This window comes from Triticum urartu, chromosome 6 (assembly GCF_003073215.2).
Source record: "Triticum urartu cultivar G1812 chromosome 6, Tu2.1, whole genome shotgun sequence".
Lineage (NCBI taxonomy): Eukaryota > Viridiplantae > Streptophyta > Magnoliopsida > Poales > Poaceae > Triticum > Triticum urartu.
The window spans coordinates 504,590,046-504,617,588 of NC_053027.1; the positions used below are offsets into that span (position 1 = coordinate 504,590,046).

Genomic DNA, 27,543 nt, shown 5'->3' on the forward strand with positions numbered 1-27,543 from the left:
AAAAACCTAAGAAGGAATGAATTAGTGGCATTGGTATTACCCTTAGCATAATAAAAATTAAATAAAAACTAAAACATTGTCAAAATAATGAAGTTTTCTAAGAAATCATAAATTGGTGGTGTTGGTATTTCCCTTTAAGAATAAAGAACACTAAAATAAAAAATAAAAAACTTGCACACAACTTTGCATCAAAATTACACTTTTATATAGTATGCAAAGAACAATAATAATTATATAGTAGTGAAATTTTGACACATATTATATTCAGACTCACCCAACATCCCAAGAATACTCGTGAAAATTAAAACCAGCTAATAAACAAAAGAAAAAACAGATGCAAAACACATAAAAAGGAAAAAATAGAAAAAAACAAAGGAGAAAGAAGATGGCTATGTTGCGTTGAAACGGGCTTCCGAGGCCGTTAAGGAATTGATTGACCCGACAATGGAAAATAATCCTATAAGACCCGAGTCATACGTGTTCAAACTGGAGACCCTCTTCCCCCAACAACGGGGTCAGTTAAAACGAAAAACAGCCCAAAACAACATCCACATCAACACAGAAAAAGAAAAGATTTGCGAATCTTAAAGCTGAAATCAACGGTGCAAAAATCGACTGACCCAAAATTAATTTTCAGGTGACTTGCATGTAGCTAAAGTGACTTTCAGTTATACGACAGATGTTATTTCGAACGAGGCAAGTCATTCTGACCCAACCATGCACGTCCATCCAATCCACGCTCCTTCGTCGACGAAATCAGCCGTGAGCCCGTGAGGGAAACCTCGGCCGTCTCGCGGTTCAATAACCTTCGGATGCTTCAGGGCCCCTGTGCCTGCCGTAGTTGAGGATGAGCTAATCCTAATGCAGCAGTGCAAAGCCGGCGGCGGCAAGCACTGTTCCTTTTGCATTTTATTTTTTTTGAGGAACTACTGTTCCTAAAGCAGGGTGGATGGCCGTCATGGCGGGCATGGGCCAAGGGGGGCCCCGATCCTAGGAACGGTGGCAAGTTGGCGTCCTCTGCTTTTCAGCGTGTCTCCCTCCAGCAGCACCCCTCCTTTCCGTTCCCCTCTTTACGAAACTTACGCGTCCGTCGGATGGAGGACCAACATTATTATTCCCGCACTAGGGTGGTAAGATGGATAGATCCCCGATCTCGCTGCGCCCTGGCCTGGCCATGTGGTGGGTCATCGTCCCAGTACCAGATAGATCTCGCAGCTCGATCTGTTGCATGGTGGCACACACAGGCACGTACGCACGCTGTGTGCTGTGGCCCCGTCCAGGCGTGCGTTCGCATCCCTCACCTCCGGCCGGTGGGTGCCGCCCGGTGGTCCCCGCGCGTGATCTTCTGCGGCTTCTAGCAAGCAAACCTCTCTCGTGTTGCGTGGGTTGGAGACGACTTCTTTACGGCAGGCCGCGGACGTGATTGATGGGCGCTAGTCTAATAATCTGGCTCACCTTTGGCGGTTTAATTTGTCAGCAGGCGTCCGCATCACACCGGTGTGGTGAAGTGGTGCAATTGTGATTTTCCCTCACCCGCCCACCCACCAACCGTTTGCCCAGGAAAACAAACCCCGACTTTCTAAACTTGGGGGCGAAGGTGCGAGGTGAGGGCCCGGCTCCACCCTCCGCCACAAGACACGGCTTTGTGCTTATGCTTACGCCCGAGGGAGGTAGACGACGCGCACGGAGCATAATTCCGGCCGTGCATGCATGTATAATTTATATGCCTCGCGTGTGGCTACTGGAGTACTAGGTTTGCTAGGTTTATTACCACTTGGTGAACCACCGAACAACCAACTTGGCCAGCTGCCCTGTTAAATTCATGAGAACGCCCCGGTTTGAGTTTGATTGGCAAAGTACGTCGTGAATCCCTAGGCATTTACGTACTTACTCGCCTCGCTCCTGCAGACATGACGGTTGCAAGTCGCAACAGTGACCGGCGGAACGTGGATTGACCAATTCTATGTAAAGGAAACATGAAATGAAAAATCATGGAACCAATTAGCTCCCACGGGGAAAATGGGGAGGGCGGATGATGTTGACGGGAACAGGGTCGACGTACGTCTGCGAGCTGCCCTGCTCGTAACTGGGGGTAGCTTTCACCTGCCGCTGTCGAGAGGGACGCGTATTAATATTGAGGAAAGGACCGAGGAGAGGGGGTGAAAGGGGCGATGGATGGATGGATGGATGGAGCCCGAGTCTAACAAGACAGGCAGCTGAGGAAAGCGACGGGAGACTGGACGCGCCTACGTGGTGCGACGGGGACGGGAAATGCTATGCCCGGACGCGGAAAGAGAGGCGCGCTGGGCAAGGAAGGAAGGAAGGCATGGCAGGGCAGGGAAGGGAAAGAAAGCGAGGCAGCGGACAGGGACGGGGCAGCGTCGCGTCACGGGCCACCCCACTGACCGCGACCGTCTCTCCCTCCCCGTGCCTGTCGCCTTCCATCCTTTTCCCCCTCCGCTGCTGCTTTTTCCCCCACCTCACCACCTCGCCGTGGTGGCAGTGGTTTCCGTGGTTAAAGGGGCATCCTGTCCTGTCCTCCCGTGGGGGAGTGCAGCCGCGTCGCGTCACGCCTCTCTTGCGTGGGTGTCTGCCCGTGAACCCACACGCGTCAACAGACCCCCTGTTCTGCCTCATCTTCACTTGCTTCCATCGCCGGGTCTTTTCCTGGGGGTGTCATGTCAGGCTGTAGAGATGTCGAGGTATGACAAGTAGTAGTAGCAGAATACAAACGGTTTACTCATGGAGATCAGCATCAGCAAAACAGTCACCATCGTCCATCAGCATCAGCAATGCCTACGACCGACGCAGAGGTCAAAAATTACTGATGCAACAGATGACACCAACCAAGTAGATTGCCCAAATTTACAACAAACTGAGCAAGAAGGTGCATCTGCAAACGCCACAGCGCAACAACCTCCACCTGCAATGGAGAAACAAGTCACGGCAAAATAGAGTATTTGCGCCACACAGAAAAGAAACCAATACACCGAAATGACAGGGTCAGCCACAGCAGATTATTAGTTCCTGATCTACTGATGCAACACTTCCCCACAGGGCAGGATACATGTCACGGCTAAACCATATGTTAAAGCTGCAGATGTGCCCAGCAATGTCAAAGACAGTTGTTTATCATAAGAAACTTAGAAAAAGAAAAGGAAGAGAAGAACCACCGGGGCTAATTACAGCGGCTTGAGGTGTTTGAAGATGCCAAGGAGCATTACCGTTCCATCTCCAAACCCATACCCTCCTGGCAAAAACAGAAGCAAGCCTGGCAGATACAAAACTCTAGCAAAGCAACTGCTCAAGCTGAGGAAAACTGGTTCCAGGAAAGTATGAATATGGTTAACATTTACAGCAATTACAGCCATGTTTCATTCCTCCCACAATCCCATGTCGTCACAGACATGAATCCATGTGTGAGTTGTATATCCCAGCCCAGCAGCAGCAGGGTCACGCAGGTGCAATACAACGCCTCACTTCCACATGCAGTTGCCTCTGCAAACATAAAAGCACACACCCACTGGTTAATTAACCAAACAAGATAACAGGGTTTTTGAAGTTGGATTTTCTAGGTACAAACAAGCTCACCAGACAAAAGAAGTCGATGCGAGGTCTCGCCAAAGTTCTTACTGCCATGACAATTGCTTGTATGATGATCTGTCGGGATCCCAACTGCCCTCGGGTTCCTTCCTCTTTATTCCTACACCAGGCAATTGGTACATTCTCGTTTGCTCCTCCACAAAGGCCTGCTGTGGCGTCATCAAATTTTGTCTAACCGATGAAAGTATTCTTTCATCCTTCCCTTCTAAATCTATACTCGCGGGACCAGAATTAAGATCAAACCCTCCTGGTCTTTTCCATTTCCAATTACCGTCCAGACCATCACTACTGCTACCTTCAGGACGGTTTATTGCATATTGCCTCACATGTTGTGCAGGTAATGCACCCGTTGACCCAACAAGTGACGGGGCAATGGTTGGAAAGTATGAAACTCCGGCAGGTGCAGAATTGGCATATGACGTCGATCCAATTGGAAAACCTGCTGTCTGAAGGTGAACACTGGGGGTGAAAGGAAATCCTGCATATTGATATGCAGGAGGAGGGTGAAACACCATGGTTGGTGGTGTGGAAACAACTGGAGCCCTGCCTGAATCACTTCCAAATTGGCTGCTGTCTGCAGCAGACGCAATCATCCTCTGGGTTCCAGATGCTGTTTCAATTGGATAAGGCTGTTCTCCTCTAGCAGGCAAAAACGATTGCATAGCTACAGGAGCATATGGGTTGGCAGAAGCAAACCATGGTGACATGTTATTGATTTCGGTGCTGTTCATTCGAAGACCAGCAACTTGAGGCAGGAACGGTATGCTGCTAGCACCTTTAGATGATAGACTCCTTTGTGCAGGCTCTGTACTAGCTTCATCAAGGCTTGGTCCATTATTGAGATCAAAGAAGTTCTTTGAGCCATTCATACTAGTACTCGGTAAACCTCCTGGCAAAGATCTTGCTGGCAACAATGTGACTTCAACTCTGTTGGAAGAGTTTGAGATAAACTGGTTATTCTCAGCAACTTCATCAGCCCTATTCAAGTCAAGTTCAATGCCAGCGCTTCGCACGGGACCATCGCGACTTCTACTGTTGCCAGATTCAGATCCAACTGTCTGAGCAGAACTCTGAGAGATATCATCCTCAAGAATCTGGTCATCTGCTACATTTAGATCAATGTCAAACGCGGGGCGAGACCGCTTCCCAGCAGCATCAGTTCCTACAATATCAGGTGCAGTCAGAGATGCCCCCACAACCTTGCGTGGTTCTGCAGGACGAAATGCACTTGTAGCTGCTGAGCCTTTCCACCCAGCCTCAGGCTTCACTCTTAGTAGATTCTCAGGAGGAACAAAAGGTCCTTTAGCTGGAGCTGCTACTGTTATTGGGGCAGGCAAACCACTTAAAACAGGTGATACGAATGGAGAAAGACCAGGTACATGAATCCCAGAAGTACATATAACAGGAGAGGTAACTGGCTCAGAGTGATTCCCTTCATCCCCAAGTTCATTCAAATCAAAATCAAGCTTACCAGTAACATTTGGTTTGGCCTGGGCAGCTATAGAAGAACCCTCACCTGATGAGACAAGATCCTCTTTTGCACCGACATCATCGCTCAGTTTCTTTGGACTCTGACTTGCATCATGCTCAAAATCCTGAGATATGATAGCTTGAGGTTTTACCTGACTACTGGATTCACTGGAACTATCCTTTGATTCTTTAATCCCATTCGGCACATCAGCTGGGAATGCAACTAGCTTGTTAACATCAGCTGAAGTGGAAGAAGGCTGTTCCTTTTCGTCCTCTTTCAGCACTGTGTTAACACCCAAGACTTCAGCCTTTTTGGGACCAAGAGCCAGTGGACACACTGAAGACTTCAAATCCAATTTACTACCATCGCGTGTATCCATGGCTTCCAACTGATCTCGTACAACCCCAAGCGGCTTTTTATCAGTTTGCTTTAACAAGGCATGGAGCTGTTTATCAGGGGCAGACAATTGCAACTCCTCAGGAGGAAGCAATTCTGACGTGCGATTAGAAACAGCTGAATTGCATTGACCACCTAAAGCAGTGCCAACGACATCAGGGCTGCTTATGCGACCATCTTCAACTGGCCCACGGCTGGAACATGCATTACGATCTTGACCTGCAGATGAATGCATATTAGATTTCATAAAAATGTCGATAAAAACAGAAAGGTAAAGTAAAGTATTTATCATCATCACCTTGTGAATCAGCCCCAGGTACAGGAAGACACTTGTTTGCGCAACCCTCCGCTTGGTTTTCAGTCTTCGCTGAAGATTCGACGGCATTACAGTCTGTACCATTTTGAGGTGACAGCCCAGTAGATGTTGTGGTTTTGTTGTCGTGCAATGATAAGTGAGCCCTCTGGTTACGTTCCTCCTTGGCAATCAAACAAGGATCAGCTTTCTCTTGCTTCACCAAAATGACTTTCTGAACATCTGAGGAACCTTGAAGCTGAGAAGGGGCTATGTCACATTCTACTTTCAACTTCTCAATGCTGTCACCTTCACAGCCCACTTCATTTGCAGATGAATTTCTCGGTGAAGCTGACGGAGAAATTAAGTCGGATTTAGATATTTCCCCAGCGACACTGGCAAGAAGGTTCATTGCGGTATCATCTCCAGCTTGCAGAGGAGGACCAGCTTCAGAGTATTTTATTTCAATTAAAGCATTCATAGGGTTGAATGAGTTCCCCTTGGTTTCACTTGAACAGATTCCTTTCTCATTCACTTGCGACGAACTTGCAGGCCGTGATGCACATGCCTCCTTAACAGCTTCTTCAGTATTCCTGTTGCTCTCCAATGTAGGGAATGCTGATTTATCACCTTCATCAGACCCTGCAACCCCTTTTATCTCATTGCTATGCCAAGACTCAGCATTTGCATCAGAAGCTAACTCAGGTCGAGAATTTTCAATCTTCATTTTCACCCGCCGACCATTCTGTTCATGCTTATCTACAGGAGATGAAGATCTACTCCCAGTGACAGACGGGTCCTCAAATGAGCCTCCGCTCACACTTCTAGCAGGACTACGGCTAGGATTTGGAAAGCGGACAATCAACCTATGGCCATTACTGTTATTATCAGAGGGTGTGTCGCCTCCTTTTTCAGACGCCATTCCAGATTGTGATGATTTTTCCTGGAACAACGAACGATCGAGTGAGGTAGATCTTCCCGCAGTAGCTTCTTTTTGTATCCCAGAACCAAGACGGACACTGTTTGCCCTTCGATGGACGCGTGAAGAGCTCCCGGATGTTTTATTAGCATTGCCAGAAGCAGCAGTAGAACTTCTCGCATCCTCCTTCCAAGGAGAACCAAATGTTCTTGCATGATCACTGGAGCATGAGTGACTGTTGTTCAGTGATTGACTTGAACTGCTGCTTTTCTCCTCTTTCACTGTTGGCAACTCAGAACCACCAGCCGATTTGCTGGGTGGATCCTTTGAGTTGGTTGCAACATTTGCGGGCTGCATGTGTTGCAACTTTGAAGAGCCAGAAGTGAGCAGATTCGACTTTGTAACAGCATCAGATGCACCAGGTTTAGCCGTCCGAGATACTGGGTTTTTCGGACTGGCCTCACTTGAGGCGCTTCGTCTGTTTCCACCATTAGAAACTTCTGCAGCGCCCCCTTTCCCTGACCAGGAAACAGCTTGACCAGATACTAAAGGTTTTGCTTCATTTGACTTCATTTCAGCATCAACACGCTTTTTCCAGTTTTCAACAAGACACTTCGCCCTCTTCTGTATCTCAGCACTTTTATGGCTACGCAGATGATTGACGGATTTCCCGATACTGCAACTCTGCAAGGCATTCAAATTGATAGGCAATCTTGAGAGAGCACGAAGCAGGGCCATGAGAAATTCTTCAACACGCTTATCAGTTTCTTTAGGACTACCCCCTTCACCAGACTTCCCCTTGTGAGTTTCCTGAAGCCACTCATTCAAAATAGGAAGGCCCCTTAGCTGCACAAATCTCCCGAGGCAATCAGGACTTTCTGTAGCTGAAATAATATGTGCAAGCGCTACTCGACCACCAAGGTCTATCTTCCGTTCAGTTCGATCAACTTGCATGAACTGGACTAGCTTCTCGACTGCTTCAGCGTGAGGAAGCCCACCTTTGTCTGTGAACTTCGCGATAAATTTTGCAAATGCATGCTTCATATTTTCTGCCTTTAAGTTCCCCAGTTCACCTTCTTCGACCTTAAGGGGACGATCACGGTCTCGCGTAGCTGGATCAATTCCTTGCTCAACTCTCTCCCTCTTCTTTCCTTTAGATAAAATACAATTTTGTCCATCATCCAAACCGGACTTCTGCTGGGCAGATGACGGACTATTTAGCCGCTTCGGTGAGCGTCCACCTGACTGTACTGCAGCATGCATTTCTAACCTTGTTCTATGCAGAAGTCGATTTACTTCTTCCTGCCGTTCCTGATTGTAAGACGCACACATAAGCCACAGAATATACAACACAGAAAAAAGAGGAAGGTAACTATAGCACTTACATTAATATAGTCTTTGTCGGTAAGCCACCATAAACACTTGTTGTCAATATCATATACACGCCGACACACAAATGAAGAAATTCCGGCTGGCAGCTCAACACCTTTGCGTAAAAAGGCAACTTTGCAAGGATGTAGTAGAGAGACGGCAGATGTCTCGTCCTGGTGGAATGAATAGAAGATCTCGTTTGGTGCAGCGATGAGCTGTATTGCCTTGTTAAGTTTGACGTCAGCAGATCTATAGAGCCAACTTACACGTAACTTGGGAAAGCCTTCTTCTTTTTTCTCAATCCAGCGTATCAACCCAATGAAAGGAGGAACATCAACAGCCTGAAAAAGTGCACAATCTCCAACTCGAAATTCACGCCCGTCCTGTAAAGCAAATTTGTACTTTTGTTAATTGTCAAGAAACATAAACATCTTCATGTCACGAGGATAACGCTGAAGGAGAAAGTGTAATGCTCGGAGAACACGTCAAAGCAAGAAGCACAGTTAAGCATAACTGAACCAAAAATAGAAAGAAAAAATTAACTCTCCATGCAGCAGCCAAGCAGCTAAAAAGTACTCCCTCTGTCCCATAATGTAAGACGTTTTTCGACTCTAATGTAGTGTCAAAAAACGTCTTACATTATGGGACGGAGGGAGTACTAAATAAGTAGTTGATTATCTAAACGTGTCGGGTTGCAAAGGTAGCAAACATTAGTGTAACAACATATATTTCCTTAAGCTGCCAAAGGCGGAAAAAAACGTTCCAGAAATATTAATGCCAAATATGTTCTTATAAGGAGATACTCTGACTCAACAAATTAATGCACGTCAAGCATGTAATAAAACATTCATAATCAAATTGCAATGGCTTCCAGAAATGGATGATACCTAACCGTAGAGCACAAAAACTGAAATTTCCATGATGAATTTTAGGCAATGTACAATGCTCACAACCAAGTCTGAGGTTTGTTTTCTTCATTTCTCCTATTTTCCTTGTTTAAATGGAAGATAATTCCTTATTGCCACCTTGTATTAGATTAGCAAACAAAAAAAAGCAACCAGCATATAGAAACAGTTGGCAAAATACGTTATCTTAATGAAAGTCGTGAACACGACACGACTTGCACCCGTAAACACCTTCAAATGGTATAGCTTCACTATCCAATACGCCAACGATACACTCCGAACAATTCTTATCATGCAAGTAACAAGGCGACATCTTTGACACGCTTTTACATGTGGAGTGCCAGAATTCTCACAATGAGGTACCAAAATCCAACCATACAAAACAACCCTCATTGCACCATTTAGAAGATAGCCTGGCCATTACCAAACCAAGCGCACAACCAGCCCGGCACAGATGATGTATATGTAAACTCATCAAGGAGCTTCACAGCAACGCGAGACTACGGTAACCTCTCAACCAGGCAACAAATTCTAGTTACTTTCCATAGATTAAGTTTTCGAAGCAGAAATGATGGCCATCGGATGATGACTTGAGCAGCAAACTGAATTTGGTCTAAAATCTGGCTGAGCTTAGCAAATCCCAAAGTGGTATATCCACCAAAGTATGAGGCACCTTTAGGAAGGAGTCTGCTGAGGGCGGACGGGGTGAATCGGCGGCCTCCTGCTTGTGGGGTGCCGCCGGGGGAGTCGTCGGTGCGGGTGGATAAGAGGTCGTCCGGAGCGGTGGAAGAGACGAGCGGGGAGGAGGAGGAGGAGGGGAGGCTGGTCCCTTTGCCGGTGGTGGAGCTGCCTCTACGCGAGTTGCCGGCCACATGTGCCGGACGAAAGGACGCCGGTCGCCGCACCCCTCACCGCAGCCTTGGCGCCGCCCATGCATAGCCGCGCATCTTCCCAGCCGCCGATCCCTCCTGGCCGAGTCCTCCCGGCGCCGCGCTGCACCATCACCAGATCACCGCTGCCGCAGGCGCCGGCGGTAACCCTAGCTCGGATCCGCGGGGCCTCCCTCCATGCGCCTCCGGATCACCCGAATTCGGCCGATTCCGACGCAGCGCCTGCCCGGGGCCCGCGGATCGGGGCTCGAATTCGATCGGAATCGGCTCCGGCCGCGGGGAGATTTGATCGGGAATTCGGGGATTCGGGGGCGTCCGGTCCGGGAGCGGGCGGGCCGGTCTCGATCTGCGGCGGGGCGGTGGCGACGGTGGCGAAGGGGGGAGAGAGAGAGAGAGAAGGAAATGGCGATTTGGGGGCGGATTTGGAGGAGAGAGATGGTTATATGGAGCACGGCACGGAGAGACGGAGATGAGGAAGGAAGAGAAAGAGGAGAGCGGATGCTGGGGGAGAGAGAGAGGAAAGAGGCAGGGGCATTTCGGGCATTTCCCCCCGCCCGCCCGCGCACGAAGATCCCCTGCGCAGCGCGGGGCGCCGCGCGAGGCCTGCGCTGCTGCTACGTGCGGTCGCGCTCCGCCCGGCGGGTGTCGCTGCGCGGTGGGGCACTGTTGACTCGCGGTGGGCGGGGGCGGGGTGGCCGTAGCGGTTCCCGCGGGCGCTGACGTGTCTGTGGTGGGTGGACTCGGGCAAGTGGTCCGGCCCGCGCGCGCCTGGCTCGAGGTCGCTGGTGTGCCACTGACGTCCGGATCCGGACGGGGCGGGCCCGGGCGGTGATGGGGTGGGTGGGTGGGGGTTCGGGTGCCGCGGGGCTGCGACGCGCCGTGCAAGGCGGGGCGGGGGAGGACGGCACGGCAACGGCCACAGGCGCGCCACGAGCGCCTGTCGCTGGCGTGTGGGGTGCCCGCTGGCTGGTGGCGATCCTCGTCGGTCCCACCCGTGGTTTTTTTTTTCCTTTGACATGGACGCCCGTGGGTTTCTGACTGAAAGTGGAGGGAGGGCCGGGGTGAAACCGACTCGGGCACGTGGACGTCCGTGTTGTTTCTCCAGGAGTGGAAATGGGCCGGGCCCTCCGCGGTTGCCGGATTGGTGTCGGCGCCTCTGCCGGGCTCGTGCCGCCGTGTTTGCTCGCGTTCGTGTACCAGGGGGATGGGTAAGTTCCGTGCTGTCTTCTAGTGAGCCTTCTCCCTCGTATCCGGCGAGCTCCACCGCCAATGAAGCGGATGCAGCGTCGATGCGCTTTTTTCTCGAAGGAAATAGGGTATTTTATTCCAAGATCACAGAGTCATAATCCTTAGCAACGAGTTCGGAAATAAAAAGGTCCAATTTAAAACAATGCATCAGATATTTCTTCATCGGAGAAAGGAGTATTCAACCTATCATTTATAGCCGCCGTCACCTTTGGAACAATAAGTTCTAACACACTGTCAGCTGACAAAGTAGGATCCTTTGTAAAAAAAATCCGGAAAATACGATTGCGTCATCCTCTTCATCTCAGATGGCACGTTGCATCAGGATCCATCGACCTTTTGCAACCGTCTGATGATATTTTTACGGGCGCGCCATACGGCTTGCTTATGAAAATATTGTGTGTTGCGATCGCCCTCTTTTAGCCACATAACCCTACTTCTCTGCAACCACATCATCTCCTCCCTGTACAAAAGCTCATCAAGCCTCTCCATCTTTTGAAGAATGAGGAGGCGATCACTACTTTTTTGCTGAAGGGAATCTAGTTCCTGCCGTAATGCAAAAATTTCTTTTTCGACATGGTCAAATTGTTATTTACTCCACTTCCGAAGATCTGACATAACCGATTTCAAAGAATCGACAATGTTTCCTAGGTCTCCAGACGAGCGAGACCGTTCCCAAGCACTAGTTATAATCGCCGGAATACATGGGTCTCGCTCCCACATTATCTCATACCATGAATAGCTCTTACGTCACCGCTCCTCGGACTCATCAACATGTAACGTAAGTGGGCAATGATCCGGACATGGCGACACAAGATGTTGCAACCAAGCAAAGGGGAAGAGCTCCTTCCAAGACTCGTCACCGCATGCATGGTCCAGCCGTACCCGAACATTGCTTTGGCCATGGTGGCCATTATCATAAGTAAAGGGTGCACCAGAGAATCCTAAGTCAACCAATTCACAATCAATAAGAACATCCCGAGACGCCTCCATCTTACTTTCCCCTCTCAAGGACCTTGGAAAATGTTCATGTTGCCATATAGCTTCATTAAAGTCACCACTTACCACCCAAGGCAGATCTGAACCGCCCTTGAGTCTTGATAGGTGCTTCCACATGATATAACGGTTCTCTACACGTGGTTCTCCATACACAAAAGTACATCTCCATGATTTTGTCCAAGCCTTGATCAAACACATTAATATCAATGTAGCGTTTACATGCATCCATTACTGTCACTTGGAGCGTATCATCCCAAAACAAAGCCAGGCCCCCTCCACGGCCATCACAGTCAACACCACAAAAACCTTTAAGACCTATTCTCCACTTCAATCTCTCAACACTAGCAGAAGTTTGTCTAGTTTCTGATAAAAAAACAAACTTTGGGGAACTGGCTTTTACAAGAGCCACAACTTCGCGAAATGTCGGTAGTTCCATACTAGTTGATTCATTGATCCCGGCGGTGCTCCGGATCGGAGCCCGCCAATATGCTGTGTGAATTTTCTCTATCCTCAACAACCTTTGCCTTCTTACTATTCTGACTACCCGTGGGTGATGTTGGATCAGTCATCCCATCAACAGTACCATATGTGATCGTCAGGGTGGGCGCAGAACGCTTTGACATTTGTACAACAACCACTAGACCCTCCGGATCAGCATCAATAGCAAGCCTCGTACGAGCTAACTTTTCACGTTTAGACATAACAATGTCTTTTGGCTTGCAAGACTTGTATCCATGTCCTCAAGATCCCCATCTTCCTGTCCATTCTGCGTCCTTCTCGGCGTGAATGCCGCAGCCGATGTAGTGCAACCAGCATCAAAACTCAAACGATTCCCAGGTGCTGGATCGGCATAGAGCCAATCGCCAAACTTGGGATCTTTAGGCGGGTGTACTCCATTGCCACACTCTTTATACTCATGCCCAACACGTCCACAAAATTTACAAAAACATGCCAATTTCTCATATCGAACAGTGAAAACATGCCGTTCCTTACCATGAATTATACTCACAAACTTTGTCAATGGTACTTTGGCATCATGTCAAACACACACTTGCATGTAATCACCACGGGAATTTCCGTTGAGCCTTAACTCCAGTACCTTGCCTGCATTCTTTATCAACTTTTCCACTATCTCCTTCTTGCAGTAGCCATCTGGGAGTTTATGGATTTGGAGCCATATAGGCATGTAAACTATCTCAATTTCATCAGCTTTCATAAAATCATCATAGGGAGTAAGGAGCACTGCCCAGTTCCTGAAAATCCATGGCCCTCTCTCCATGATACGCTCCCAATCGCCAAGACACGATGCTTGCACCACAAACAGGTTCGGGCCAACTGGCCGGAAGCGCACCTTCTCTGCAGGGTTCCATGCCGCACGCATATCTTTGAAGAAGGCGGTCTGATTGAAATTCTTGTCGGTATGAACCCTCGCTAGTGCCAGCCAACGCACACTCTCGTTCAGAACCGTATCATCAGCATCAACTTCCAGATCATCAAACTCCTCTCCATCCAGATCAAGCTGGTCGAAGAAATCCCCAAGATCATTTGCGACATCAACCCTAGTTCCGACACTTGTAGGAGACTGTTCGTCAGGATGTGATGCCATGGGGCTAGGGTTAGGGAAAGGAGGAACGGTGTTACCCGATGGGGACGTGGGGATGGAGAACGCCAGAGCAATCAAAACACGATGGAACTCCCAGGAATGATCACGATCGCCTGGGAGGAAAATAACCCTAGCCAGGGCTTAGGGGACGTGTCAATGTGCTCTTGTTTACCGGCCACCATCGGCTCCGAAGGACGGTAAGTAGTTTGTAGGTTTTACCGCAGGAGCAGAATTGTCACAAAAAGTAACATGAGAGATGTAAAATGCCACGTTAGTGCATCTCCAACGTTGACCCATAAATTTGCTCCGACATCTGTGTGGACAGGGGAATCAGTCCACAGACATGATGCCGGAGTCCGCTATCCAATGTTGGCCGCATTGCTTTTCAATAACTTTTTGAACCAACCGAATGAAATTCATGCAAACATGGCGGATTTTGTACAAAGAGGAAGAAAACATTTACATTTTCGACATATTTTAACTGAAAAGGTAAAACTATATGCACGTATGATCGCACAAAGCTCCATTCGCATGACATCGGTACACTAGTCCACATCCGACCACGGCGGATCTCTTTGTCTCCCCCGTGTCCAGCAACCCGCTCATTGGACTGCCTGGAGCCCCGGAAGTATATCCTTCCCCCGTATCTTCCCTATGGTCGGTTGCGTCGCTCATCAGAGTGACAAAGGGGGTGCTTCAGCTAGAGGGGAAGGGTGCCTACATTGCTTCCGTGAAGCTGAGGCGGGGCTCGACGAGCCCTGGAGGTATATTCTTCCCCAATATCTTTCCTATGTTCGGCTGCGCCGCTCATCGGAGTGGCAAAGGGGGTGCTAAAAACTAGAGGGGAAGGGTGCCTACTCCACTTCCGTGAAGTGGAGGCGGGGGTCCATGAGCCCCAATGGTATACTCTTTCCCCATTGATGGAGTCCTGGATTAGGAGGTCTTCAGCCTGCCGGCCTATCCCCTATGAGGTCGGACTGTTGGGCCGTGTTATCAATACTAGGAGGCCGAGCTATGTAGAGACCCCGTATCTGGACAGGAGGCTTGTTGGTGCCTTGGTGTGTCCTCCAAGTCAAGATAAGAAGAAGCAGCATGTTTATCCTTTCCTTGTAACCCACCATGTGTAGCCCTAGTACCCCTGGTGTCTATATAAACCAGATGGTCTAGTCTGTAGAGAGGAGAACAACCATCATCCTACTAGTCTAGGGTATAGTTCATCTGATCTCGTGGTAGATCGACTCTGTAATCCTCACATACACAAGCAATATAATCAAGAAGGATGTAGGGTTTTACCTCTTAGAGAGGGCCCGAACCTGGATAAACATCGTGTCCCTAGTCCCTTGTTCCCCATCGATCCAAGATCCATAGCTCGGGACCCCCTACCCGCGGCCCGCCGATTTTGACACCGACACCCGTAGCTTCCCTATGTTCGGATGCGCCACTCATCAGAGTGGCAAAAAGGGTGCTTCAGCCGAAGGGGAAGGGTGCCTACTGATACGTCTCCAACGTATCTATAATTTTTGATTGTTCCATGTTGTTATATTATCAATCTTGGATGTTTTATAATCATTTTATAGTCATTTTATATCATTTTTTGGTACTAACATATTGACATAGTGCCAAGTGCCAGTTCCTGTTTTTTCTGTGTTTTTCACATCATAGAAAATCAATATCAGACGGAGTCCAAATGCCATGAAACTTTACGGAGATATTTTATGGACCAGAAGGAACATGTTGGGCCCTAGTAGCACCTACGGGAGTCCCGAGGAGGGGACAACCCACCAGGGCGCGCCAGGAGGCCCAGGCGCGCCCTGGTGGGTTGTACCCACCTCGGGTCCCCCCCGGACCGCCTCTTTGCTCTATAAATACTCAAATATTCCCAAAACCCTAGGGGGGTCGATGAAATATTCATCCAGCCATCGCAGAGTCCAGAACCACCAGATCCAATTTAGACACCATCTTGGATGGGGTTCACCACCTCCATTGGTGCCTCTCCGATGATGCGTGAGTAGTTCTTTGTAGACCTTCGGGTCCGTAGTTAGTAGCTAGATGGATTCATCTCTCTCTCGCTCTCTCTCTCTCTCTTGATTCTCAATACAATGGTTTCTTGGAGATCCATATGATGTAACTCTTTTTGCGGTGTGTTTGTTGGGATCTGATGAACTTTGAGTTTATGATCAGTCATATATTTTTATATCCATGAAGTTATTTGAGTTTCTTTGATCTCTTATAGCATCATATTTCTTCTCTGATATTTGGGTTTTGTTTGGCTAACTTGATCTATTTATCTTGCAATGGGAAGAGGTGCTTGATACGTCTTCAACGTATCTATGATTTTTTATTGCTCCATGCTATATTATCTACTGTTTTGAATGTTTATGGGCTTTATTATACACTTTTATATCATTTTTGGGACTAACCTATTAACCCAGAGCCCAGTGCCAGTTTCTGTTTTTACCCTGTTTTAGGGTTTCGAAGAAAAGGAAAATCAAACGGAGTCCAATTGAGCTGAAACTTCACGGAACTCATTTTTGGAAGGAAAGAAGCCCAGAAGACTTGGAGTGCACGTCGGGGGACCTGCGAGGAGGCCACGAGGCAGGGGCGCGCCCACCCCCCCTGGGCACGCCCTCCACCCTCGTGAGCCCCTCGTGGCCCACCCTGACGTACTTCTTCCGCCTATATATCTCCATATACCCTAAAAACACCCGGGAGCACAATAGATCGGGAGTTCCGCCGCCAGAAGCCTCCGTAGCCACCGAAAGCCAATCTAGACCCGTTCCGGCACCCTGCCGGAGGGGGCAATCCCTCTCCGGTGGCCATCTTCATCATCCCGGTGCTCTCCATGACGAGGAGGGAGTAGTTCTCCCTTGGGGCTGAGGGTATGTACCGGTAGCTATGTGTTTGATCTCTCTCTCTCTCTCTCTCGTGTTCTTGAGGTGATACGATCTTGATGTATCGCGAGCTTTGCTATTATATTTGGATCCTATGATGTTTCTCCCCCCTCTACTCTCTTGTAATGAATTGAGTTTCCCCTTTGAAGTTATATTATCGGATTGAGTCTTTAAAGATTTGAGAACACTTGATGTATGTCTTGCCGTGCGTATCTGTGGTGACAATGGGATACCACGTGATTCACTTGATGTATGTTTTGGTGATCAACTTGCGGGTTCCGCCCATGAACCTATGCATAGGGGTTGGCACACATTTTCGTCGTGATTCTCCGGTAGAAACTTTGGGGCACTCTTTGAGGTCCTTTGTGTTGGTTGAATAGATGAATCTGAGATTGTGTGATGCATATCGTATAATCATACCCACAGATACTTGAGGTGACATTGGAGTATCTAGGTGACATTAGGGTTTTGGTTGATTTGTGTCTTAAGGTGTTATTCTAGTACGAACTCTAGGGCTGTTTGTGACACTTATAGGAATAGCCCAATGGATTGATTGGAAAGAATAACTTTGAGGTGGTTTCGTACCCTACCATAATCTCTTCGTTCGTTCTCCGCTATTAGTGACTTTGGAGTGACTCTTTGTTGCATGTTGAGGGATAGTTATGTGATCCAATTATGTTAGTATTGTTGAGAGGACTTGCACTAGTGAAAGTATGAACCCTAGGTCTTGTTTCCTAACATTGCAATACCGTTTACGCTCACTTTTAACATTAGTTACCTTGCTGTTTTTATAATTTCAGATTACAAATACTATTATCTACTATCCATATTGCACTTGTATCACCATCTCTTCGCCGAACTAGTGCACCTATACAATTTACCATTGTATTGGGTGTGTTGGGGACACAAGAGACTCTTTGTTATTTGGTTGCAGGGTTGCTTGAGAGAGACCATCTTCATCCTACGCCTCCTACGGATTGATAAACCTTAGGTCATCCACTTGAGGGAAATTTGCTACTGTCCTACAAACCTCTGCACTTGGAGGCCCAACAACGTCTACAAGAAGAAGGTTGTGTAGTAGACATCAGTGCCCGGTAGTGGGTTCGATCTTACGGTGCTTGATCCCAGTGACAGAAAAGGGAACCGACACGTATGTATCGTTGCTACTAAGGATAAAAAGATGGGATCTATATCTATGCAATAGATAAACGAATCTTGTCTACATCATGTCATCATTCTTAATAAAATAGATGCATGCTGGATAGCGGTCGATGTGTGGAGTAATAATAGTAGATGCAGGCAAGAGTCGGTCTACTAATCTTGGACGTGATGCCTATATAATGATCATTGCCTGGATATCGTCATAATTATTTGAGGTCCTATCAATTGCCCAACAATAATTTGTTTACCCACCGTTTGCTATCTTTCTCGAGAGAAGCCACCAGTAAAACCTACGACCCCCGGGTCTTCTTCCTCATATATTTGCTCGTGATCTACTTTTCCTTTGCATTTTTATTCAGATCTATTAAACCAAAAATACAAAAATACTTTGTTGCACTTTATTTTATTTGCAACCTATTATTTCAATCTACTACAGTTTTTTGGCATCATTACCGAAAGGGATTGACAACCCCTTTAACACATCGGGTTGTGAGGTGTTGTTATTTGTGTGCAGGTGCTGTTTACGTTGTGTTGCTTGGTTCTCCTACTAGTTCGATAACCTAGGTTTCTTCATTGAGGGAAATACCTATCATCGCTGTGCTGCATCATCCCTTCCTCTTTGGGGAAATACCGACGTAGTCCTAGCAGACGAGAGCTTTTCTGGCGCTATAGTCAGAGAGCAATCACATACTCCGCTTCCGTGAAGCCGAGGCGAGGGTCGACGATGGTCTGCGCTGAACCCGGCAAGTCACTGGATGTGTGGTCGGCGACGCGCCGGCGGTGGCCTTCCTGGGACCCAAGCGGCAACGGCCTCCCATGTCATACTTTTCCTCGATATTGGCGACGAACGCGGATGTGCTAGCCACTGACTCGTCGATCTCTGTGTAGCCGGCTTCTTTCTCCACCAATAGGGCGCGGTTTCGCTATTGACGGTGGATGGCCTCGTCCATGGCAGGCATGATGCCCATTCCGTCGTGATCCCTCATGTGTGTGTGGAGCAACTCGCCACTCCCCCACGAGCTGGCTTGGAGCGGTGAGTTGATGAACCACGCACTAGCTTGGAGCGGCAACTTGCTCTGTCAGGCTAGGCGAGGGAGGTGGAGTAGCGAGTTGCCTAGCTAGTATCTGGTGGTCTCGCTGGGCCATCCAGACGGATTTTATGCCCGAGAACTGCTCTTCCTGCTCGCTTGATGCCATGGGGTGTGTAGAGAAAATGGTGCAACTAGGCGATGGGGAGCGGAGTTGTCATGCGATTCTTGCCCAGTGTTTGGCCTCACTTAAATAGTTGGCTGATGGGAGGAGTGATACGTCTCCGTCGTATCTATAATTTTTGATTGTTTCATGCTAATATTATACAACCTGCACATACTTTTGGCAATATTTTATATGATTTGTTGGACTGACCTATTGATCCAGTGCCCAATGCCAGTTCATGTTTGTTGCATGTTTTTTTGTTTCACAGAATATCCATATCAAACAAAATCCAAACGCGACAAAATTTACGAAGAATTATTTTGGAATATTTGTGAATTTTGGGAGGTGGAATCAACGCAAACGGAGGCCCACAGTGACCACAAGACACCTGGGCGTGCTAGGCAGCCCAGGCGCATGGTGGTGGGTTGTGACCTCCTCGAACGTTGGTTGGAGCTATACTTCGGGCGCAAGGAAGCTTATATCCAAAAAAAATCGTGTTAAAATCTTAGCGCAATCGGGGTTACGGATCTCCGGGAATATAAGAAACGGTTTTCGGCCAGAAAACGGGAACGCGGAACAGAAGAGAACAAAGGGATAGATCCAATCTCGGAGAGGCTCCCGCCCCTCCGCCTCCATGGAGGCCATGGACCAGAGGGGGAACTCTCCTCCCATCTAGGGGGAGGCCAAGGAAGAAGAAGAAGGAGGGGGCTCTCTCCCCCCTCTCTCCCGGTGGTGCCGGAACGCCGCCAGGGCAAGGATCGTGACGGTGATCTACATCAACAATCTTGCTACCGTCAACACCAACTCTCTCCCCCTCTATGCAGCGGTGTAACACCTCTTCTCCCCACTATAATCTCTACTTAAACATGGTGCTCAACTCCATATATTATTTCTCAATGATCTATGGTTATCCTATGATGTTTGAGTAGATCTGTTTTGTCCTATGGGTTGATAGATGATCATGATTGGTTTGAGTTGTATATTTTATTTTGGTGCTGTCCTACGGTGCCCTCCGTGTCGCGCAAATGGAGGGATCCCCGCTGTAGGGTGTTGCAATATGTTAATGGTTCGCTTATGGTGGGTGGTGTGAGTGACAAAATACACATACCCGAGTTTGGGGGTCATTGTGTATGGGATAAAGAGGACTTGATACTTAATGATATGGTTGGGTTTCATGACCTTAATGATCTTTAGTAGTTGCGGATGCTTGCTAGAGTTCCAATCATAAGTGCATATGATCCAAGTAGGGAAAGTATGTTAGTTCATGCCTCTCCCTCATATAAACTTTCTTGTTGACAAAAGCTATCTACTTTTATTACCTTGCAATTTATTCATAGTTTTATTCTCGCAAAGTACTTCTAGTTTTATTCTTGCAAACTTATCCTTTCACCTACTGATAACCCACAAGTATAGGGGATCGCAACAGTTTTCGAGGGTAGATTATTCAACCCAAATTTATTGATTCGACACAAGGGGAGCCAAAGAATATTCTCAAGTATTAGCAGCTGAGTTGTCAATTCAACCACACCTAGAAACTTAATATCTGCAACAAGGTATTTAGTAGCAAAGTAATATGATAGTAGTGGTAATGGTAGCAAAAGTAATATTTTTGGTTTTATAGTGATTGTAACAATAGCAACGGAAAAGTAAATAAGCGAAGAACAGTATATGAAAAGCTCATAGGCAATGGATTAGTGATGGAGAATTATGTCGGATGCGATCGATCATGCAACAGTTATAACATAGGGTGACACAGAACTAGCTCCAGTTCATCAATGTAATGTAGGCATGTATTCTGAATATAGTCATACATGCTTATGGAAAAGAACTTGCATGGCATCTTTTGTCCTACCCTCCCGTGGTAGCGGGGTCCTATTGGAAACTAAGGGATATTAAGGCCTCCGTTTAATAGAGTACCGGACCAAAGCATTATCACACAGTGAATACATGAACTCCTCAAACTACGGTCATCACCGGTAAGTATCCCGATTATTGTCACTCCGGGGTCAACGGATCATAACACATAATATGTGACCATAGACTTGCAAGATAGGATCAAGAACTCACATATATTCATGAAAACATAATAGGTTCATATCTGAAATCATGGCACTCGGGCCCTAGTGACAAGCATTAAGCATAGCAAAGTCATAGCAACATCAATCTCAGAAAATAGTGGATACTAGGGATCAAACCCTAACAAAACTAACTCGATTGCATGATAAATCTCATGCAACCCATCACCGTCCAGCAAGCCTACGATGGAATTACTCACGCACGGCGGTGAGCATCATGAAATTGGTGATGGAGGAAGGTTGATGATGACGATGGCGACGGATTCCCCTCTCTGGAGCCCCGAACGGACTCCAGATCAGCCCCCCGAGAGAGTTTAAGGCTTGGCGGCGGCTCTGTATCGTAAAACGCGATGAATCCTTCTCTCTGAGTTTTTTCTCCCCGAAAGTGAATATATGGAGTTGGAGTTGAGGTCGGTGGAGCGTCAGGGGGCCCACGAGGCAGGGGGGCACGCCCAGGGGGTAGGCGCGCCCCCACCCTCGTGGACAGGGTGTGGGCCCCCTGACGTGGATTCTTCTTCCAGTATTTTTATATATTCCAAAAATAATCTCCGTTGATTTTCAGGTCATTCCGAGAACTTTTATTTCTGCACAAAAATAACACCATGGCAATTCTGCTGAGAACAACATCAGTCTGGGTTAGTTCCATTCAAATCATGCAAGTTAGAGTCCAAAGCAAGGGCAAAAGTGTTTGGAAAAGTAGATACGACGGAGACGTATCAACTCCCCCAAGCTTAAACCTTTGCTTGTCCTCAAGCAATCCAGTCGATAAACTGAAAGTGATAAAGAAAAACTTTTACAAACTTTGTTTGCTCTTGTTGTTGTAAATATGTAAAGCCAGCATTCAAGTTTCCAGCAAAGATTATGAACTAACCATATTCACAATAACATTTAGGTCTCATGTTTACTCATATCAATGGCATAGTCAACTAGCAAGCAATAATAATAAATCTCGGATGACAACACTTTCTCAAAACAATCATAATATGATATAACAAGATGGTATCTCGCTAGCCCTTTCCGAGACCGCAAAACATAAATGCAGAGCACCTTTAAAGATCAAGGACTGACTAGACATTGTAATTCATGGTAAAAGAGATCTAGTCAAGTCATACTCAATGTAAACTAAAAGTAATGGATGCAAATGACAGCGGTGCTCTCCAACTGGTGCTTTTTAATAAGAGGATGATGACTCAACATAAAAGTAAGTGGATAGGCCCTTCGCTGAGGGAAGCAGGGATCTGTAGAGGTGCCAGAGCTCGATTTTAAAATAGAGATGAATAATATTTTGAGCGGTATACTTTCATTGTCAACATAACAACCGAGAGATCTCGATATCTTCCATGCTACACACATTATATGCGGTTCCCAAGCAGAATGGTAAAGTTGATACTCCCCCACCACCAACAAGCATCAATCCATGGCTTGCCCGAATCAACGGGTGCCACCAACTAACAAAAATCCTGGGGGAGTTTTGTTTGCAACTATTTTGATTTGATTTGAGCATGGGACTGGGCATCCCGGTGACCAGCCATTTTCTCGTGAATGAGGAGCGGAGTCCACTCCTCTTGAGAATAACCCGCCTAGCATGGAAGATACAGACATCCCTAGTTGATACATGAGCTATTCAAGCATACAAAAAATAATGTTTGTTTGAAGGTTTAGAGTTTGGCACATACAAATTTACTTGGAACGGTAGGTAGATACCGTATATAGGTAGGTATGGTGGACTCATATGGAATAACTTTGGGGCTTATGGAGTTGGATGCACAAGTAGTATTCCCGTTTAGTACAAGTGAAGGCTAGAAAAAGATTGGGAAGCGACCAGCTAGAGAGCGACAACACTCATGAACATGCATTAAAATTAATCAACACCGAATGCAAGCATGAGTAGGATATAATGCACCATGAACATAAATATCGTAGAGGCTATGTTGATTTTGTTTCAACTACATGCGTGAACATGTGCCAAGTCAAGCCACTCGAATCGTTCAAAGGAGGATACCACCCTGTCATACCACATCACAACCATTTTAATAGCATGTTGGCATGCAAGGTAAACCATTATAAACTCCTAGCTAATTAAGCATGGCATAAGCAACTACAATCTCTAATTGTCATTGCAAACATGTTTCTTTCATAATAGGCTGAATCAGGAATGATGAACTAATCATATTTACAAAAACAAGAGAGGTCGAGTTCATACCAGCTTTTCTCATCTCAATCAGTTCATCATATATCGTCATTATTGCCTTTCACTTGCACAACCGAATAGTGTGGAAAATAATAATAGTGCACGTGCATTGGACTAAGCTGGAATCTGCAAGCATTCAATTCAAGAGAGAAGACAAGGTAATATGGTCTCTTTGTTAGATCAACAGTAATGCATATGAGAGCCACTCAACATTTTCATTATGGCCTTCTCCTCTCGACCCCCAAAGGAAAGAAATAAAACAAAACTATTTACACGGGAAAGATCCCAACAAGCAAAAGAAGAACGATAAATATTTTTGGGTTTTCTCTTTAGTTACTACTACTACAGACATGGAAAGTAAACTAGCTACAAGCTACAACTAATAATTTTTTTGTTTTTGTTTTTTCTTAAGGTTTTCCAAACACGCAAGAAGATAGCTTAAAAAGAAAATAAACTAGCATGGATGATACAATGAAAAAGTATGAGCACCGACAACTGGCATGAGTGTGTGAACATTAATGTAATGTCGGTGAGAAATACGTACTCCCCCAAGCTTAGGCTTTTGGCCTAAGTTGGTATATGCCCATGGATCAAAACTGTAGTTGGGGTCGTACTAAGAAGGGTCCTCAGATTGCCACTGGATGGCGATCTCCTCCGGATTCCACTGGTAAACGGACTGACGGTGAGGGTCAGATGGTGGCTCCGGCTCTGCAGCTGACATCTGGTTCCGGTAGGCATGAATGTCCTCCGGCGGAACAAGGTATATGCCTGAAAATATGCTAAACAAAGAGGGCGTAGGCAAGGTAATAAACTCACAATAATTTTTGTTAAATATCAATTTATATTTGAGTGTCTTATTTTTATCCTTAACAATAAACTCATGTGCTACCATACTCTTATAACCTAGAGCAATAGGAGGCAACAACTTTTCCTCTTTCTCATAATGCCTGATAGCTATGTTAAAGTGTGCAGCAAGGCGCGAGGCAAAGATGCCTCCGAGGACGGGGCCCTTTGTATGGTTCAGATTTAACCGTCTAGCAACAATAGCGCCTAAGCCGAAAGTAGTATCATTAAACAAGGCATGGCGCAAAATATCAATATCATGAGCACTAAGGTTCCCACAGTTCCCGCGACCAATTAAGCATCTACTAGCAAATATTGAGAAGTAACGTAGAACAGGAAAATGTATGCTAGTGATTCTCACATCGGAAACTTTCCTCGTTTCCCCTACAACAATCATATCAATAAATCCCTCCACATCATTACGATGTGGTTCCTCTATGCTGCCCTCAAAGGGTATCAAACAAACTTGGCAAAAATCATAAAGTGACATCTCCTTATGCTCATCATATAAATAAAATTCCACCGAAGGTGTTGATCTCCTAGCATGGAAATGAAAATTTTGCACAAAGATATTGGTGAGTAAGAGGTACTGTTCACGCTGGTCGTGGAGGAAGGCAGTGAGGCCTGCATTCTCAGCCAAATGATAAAAATCTTCATGAATCCCGGTTTCTTTCAAGAACTCATCACAAGGCCATTCACATGGCCGAACCTCCATAGTACGAGGGAGATTATACTTGGGCTTCTTGTTCTCTTCACTTTGCTTATCCTTCGAGCTTCGGCTCGATGAGCCCCTCAAAAATCTCTTCATCTTTTCCTAAAAATTTCTGAAATTTTTAGTAACTCAAAAATAAAAGTGAACCAAACTCAACAAAATTGATAGCAACTACTCCTACAAGTGCCTAGAGGCTATATCATGCATTAAAACTACTTTTGACCATATAAATTTTACATGCAAGCTCAATAACAGGGTCACCTAAGCAGCAAAAATTTGCAATGAATAAAGCACTAGAACAAAAACTAATTGGGCCATTGGAGGAGTCACATACCAAAGAACAATCCCCCGAAGCAGTTTTGTGAATGGAGCTTTGAGCAAGGAGGTTGAAAATGGCAGCAAGATGAGCAAGAACTCGGGTTTGAGCTGGCTAGTGATTTTTCTGGGAGGAAGAAGGAGTGTGTGGTGGCTGGAATAAGTGGACGCGACCCACGTGGGGTCCACGAGGCAGGGGGGCGCGCCTAGTGGGGTGGGCACGCCCTCCACCCTCGTGGGCACGTGGATGCTCCCCCTGCTGTGTTCTCAGTGCCAGATATTCTCAAATATTCTAGAAAAAATCATATTTAATTTTCAGGGCATTTGGAGAACTTTTATTTTCGGGGTATTTTTTATTGCATAGATAATTCAAAAAACAGACAGAAAACACTATTTTTGCTTTATTTAATATAAATAACAGAAAGTAAAAAGAGGGTACATAGAGTTGTGTTTTCTAACTTCATCCATCTCATGCTCATCAAAAGGAATCCACTAACAAGGTTGATCAGGTCTTGTTAACAAACTCATTTCGAATAACATGAAATCGGAGAAATTTCGAATAACACTAAGTTACCTCAATGGGGATATGCACATCCCCAACAATAAGAATATCATATTTCTTCTTGACAGTAGGAAGAGGAAATTCAAAACCTCCAATAGTAATTGTTGAAAATTTTCCAATAGAATTGATAATGTGGACTTGAGGTTGTTTCCTCGGAAAGTGTACCATATGCTCATTACCATTTACATGAAAAGTGACATTGCCTTTGTTGCAATCTATAACAGCCCCTGCAGTATTCAAAAAGGGTATTCCAAGAATAATGGACATACTATCGTCCTCGGGAATATCAAGAATAACAAAGTCCGTTAAAATAGTAACGTTTGCAACCACAACAGGCACATCCTCACAAATACCGACAGGTATAGCAGTTGATTTATTGGCCATTTGCAAAAAAAATTCAGTAGGTGTCAATTTATTCAAATCAAGTCTATGATATCAAGAGAGAGGCATAACACTAACAGTGACTCCAAGATCACATAAAGCAGTTTTAACATAGTTTCTTTTAATGGAACATGGTATAGTTGGTACTCCTAGATCTCCAAGTTTCTTTGGTATTCCACCCTTAAAAGTATAATTAGCAAGCACAGTGGAAATTTTAGCTTCCTATATCTTTCTTTTATTAGTAACAATATCCTTCATATACTTGGCATAAGGATTCATTTTAAGCATGTCAGTCAAATGCATATGCAAAAAGATAGCTCTAATCATTTTAGCAAAGCGCTCAAAATCCTCGTCATCCTTTTTCTTGGATGGTTTAGGAGGAAAAGACATGGGTTTCTGAACCCATGGTTCTCTTTCTTTACCGTGCTTTCTAGCAACAAAGTCTCTCTTATCATAACGTCAATTCTTTGATTGTGGGTTATCAAGATCAACAACAGGTTCAATCTCTACATCATTATCATTGCTAGGTTGAGCATCAATATGAACATCATCACTAACATTATCACTAGGTTCATGTTCATTACCAGATTGTGTTTCAGCATCAGAAATAGAAATATCATTGGGATTCTCTGGTGCGTCAACAACAGGTTCACTAGAAGCATGCAAAGTCCTATCATATTTCTTTTTCTTCCTTTTAGAAGGACTAGGTGCATCAACATTAGTTCTCTGAGAATCTTGCTCAATTCTCTTAGGGTGGCCCTCAGGATACAAAGGTTCCTGAGTCATTTTACCACCTCTAGTCATAACTCTAACAACATCATTCTTCTTATTATTTAATTCATTCACTCAAGTGTCATACCAACATAAGCATTGAACTTTTCTTGTTTAAACATAAAGTCATCAAACTCATCCAAGCATTGACTAGCAAACTTAGTAAATGGGATTTCACATTTATCAAATCTATAGAGAGAATTTACCTTTACTACATGTGTCGGGTTATCAAGACCATGTATTTCTTCAATAGGCGGTAAATTCTTAACATCTTCAGCTTTAATACCCTTTTCTTTCATAGATTTCTTTGCCTCTTGCATATCTTCAGGACTGAGAAATAGAATACCCCTTTTCTTCGGAGTTGGCTTAGGAGTTGGTTCAGGAAGTGTCCAATTATTTTCATTAGTCAGCATATTATTCAATAGCAATTCATCTTGATCAACAGTTCTTTCCCTGAAAACACAACCAGCACAACTATCCAGGTGGTTTCTGTGAGCATCGGTTAGTCCATTATAAAAGATATCAAGTATTTCATTTTTCTTGAGAGGATGATCAGGCAAAGTATTAAGTAATCGGAGAAGCCTCCCCCAAGCTTGTGGGAGACTCTCTTCTTCAATTTGCACAAAATTATATATTTACCTTAAGGCAGCTTGGTTCTTATGAGCGGGGAAATATTTAGCAGAGAAGTAATAAATCATATCCTGGGGACTACGCACACAAACAGGATCAAGAGAATTAAACCATGTCTTAGCA

General features: G+C 45.8%; 1 protein-coding gene across 1 annotated transcript; it reads right to left on the reverse strand.

The window, feature by feature from the left end:
• Nucleotides 1–3,070: 3,070 nt before the first annotated feature.
• On the reverse strand, nt 3,071–10,360 carry LOC125514624. Its single transcript, XM_048679961.1, has 5 exons — nt 9,631–10,360; nt 8,067–8,435; nt 5,769–7,992; nt 3,592–5,689; nt 3,071–3,498 (listed from the first exon to the last, which is right to left on the reverse strand). Exons 1-4 carry the CDS (start codon nt 9,892–9,894, stop codon nt 3,630–3,632), a joined length of 4,917 nt encoding a protein of 1,638 aa, XP_048535918.1. The 5' UTR covers nt 9,895–10,360; the 3' UTR covers nt 3,071–3,498; nt 3,592–3,629.
• Nucleotides 10,361–27,543: the final 17,183 nt, after the last annotated feature.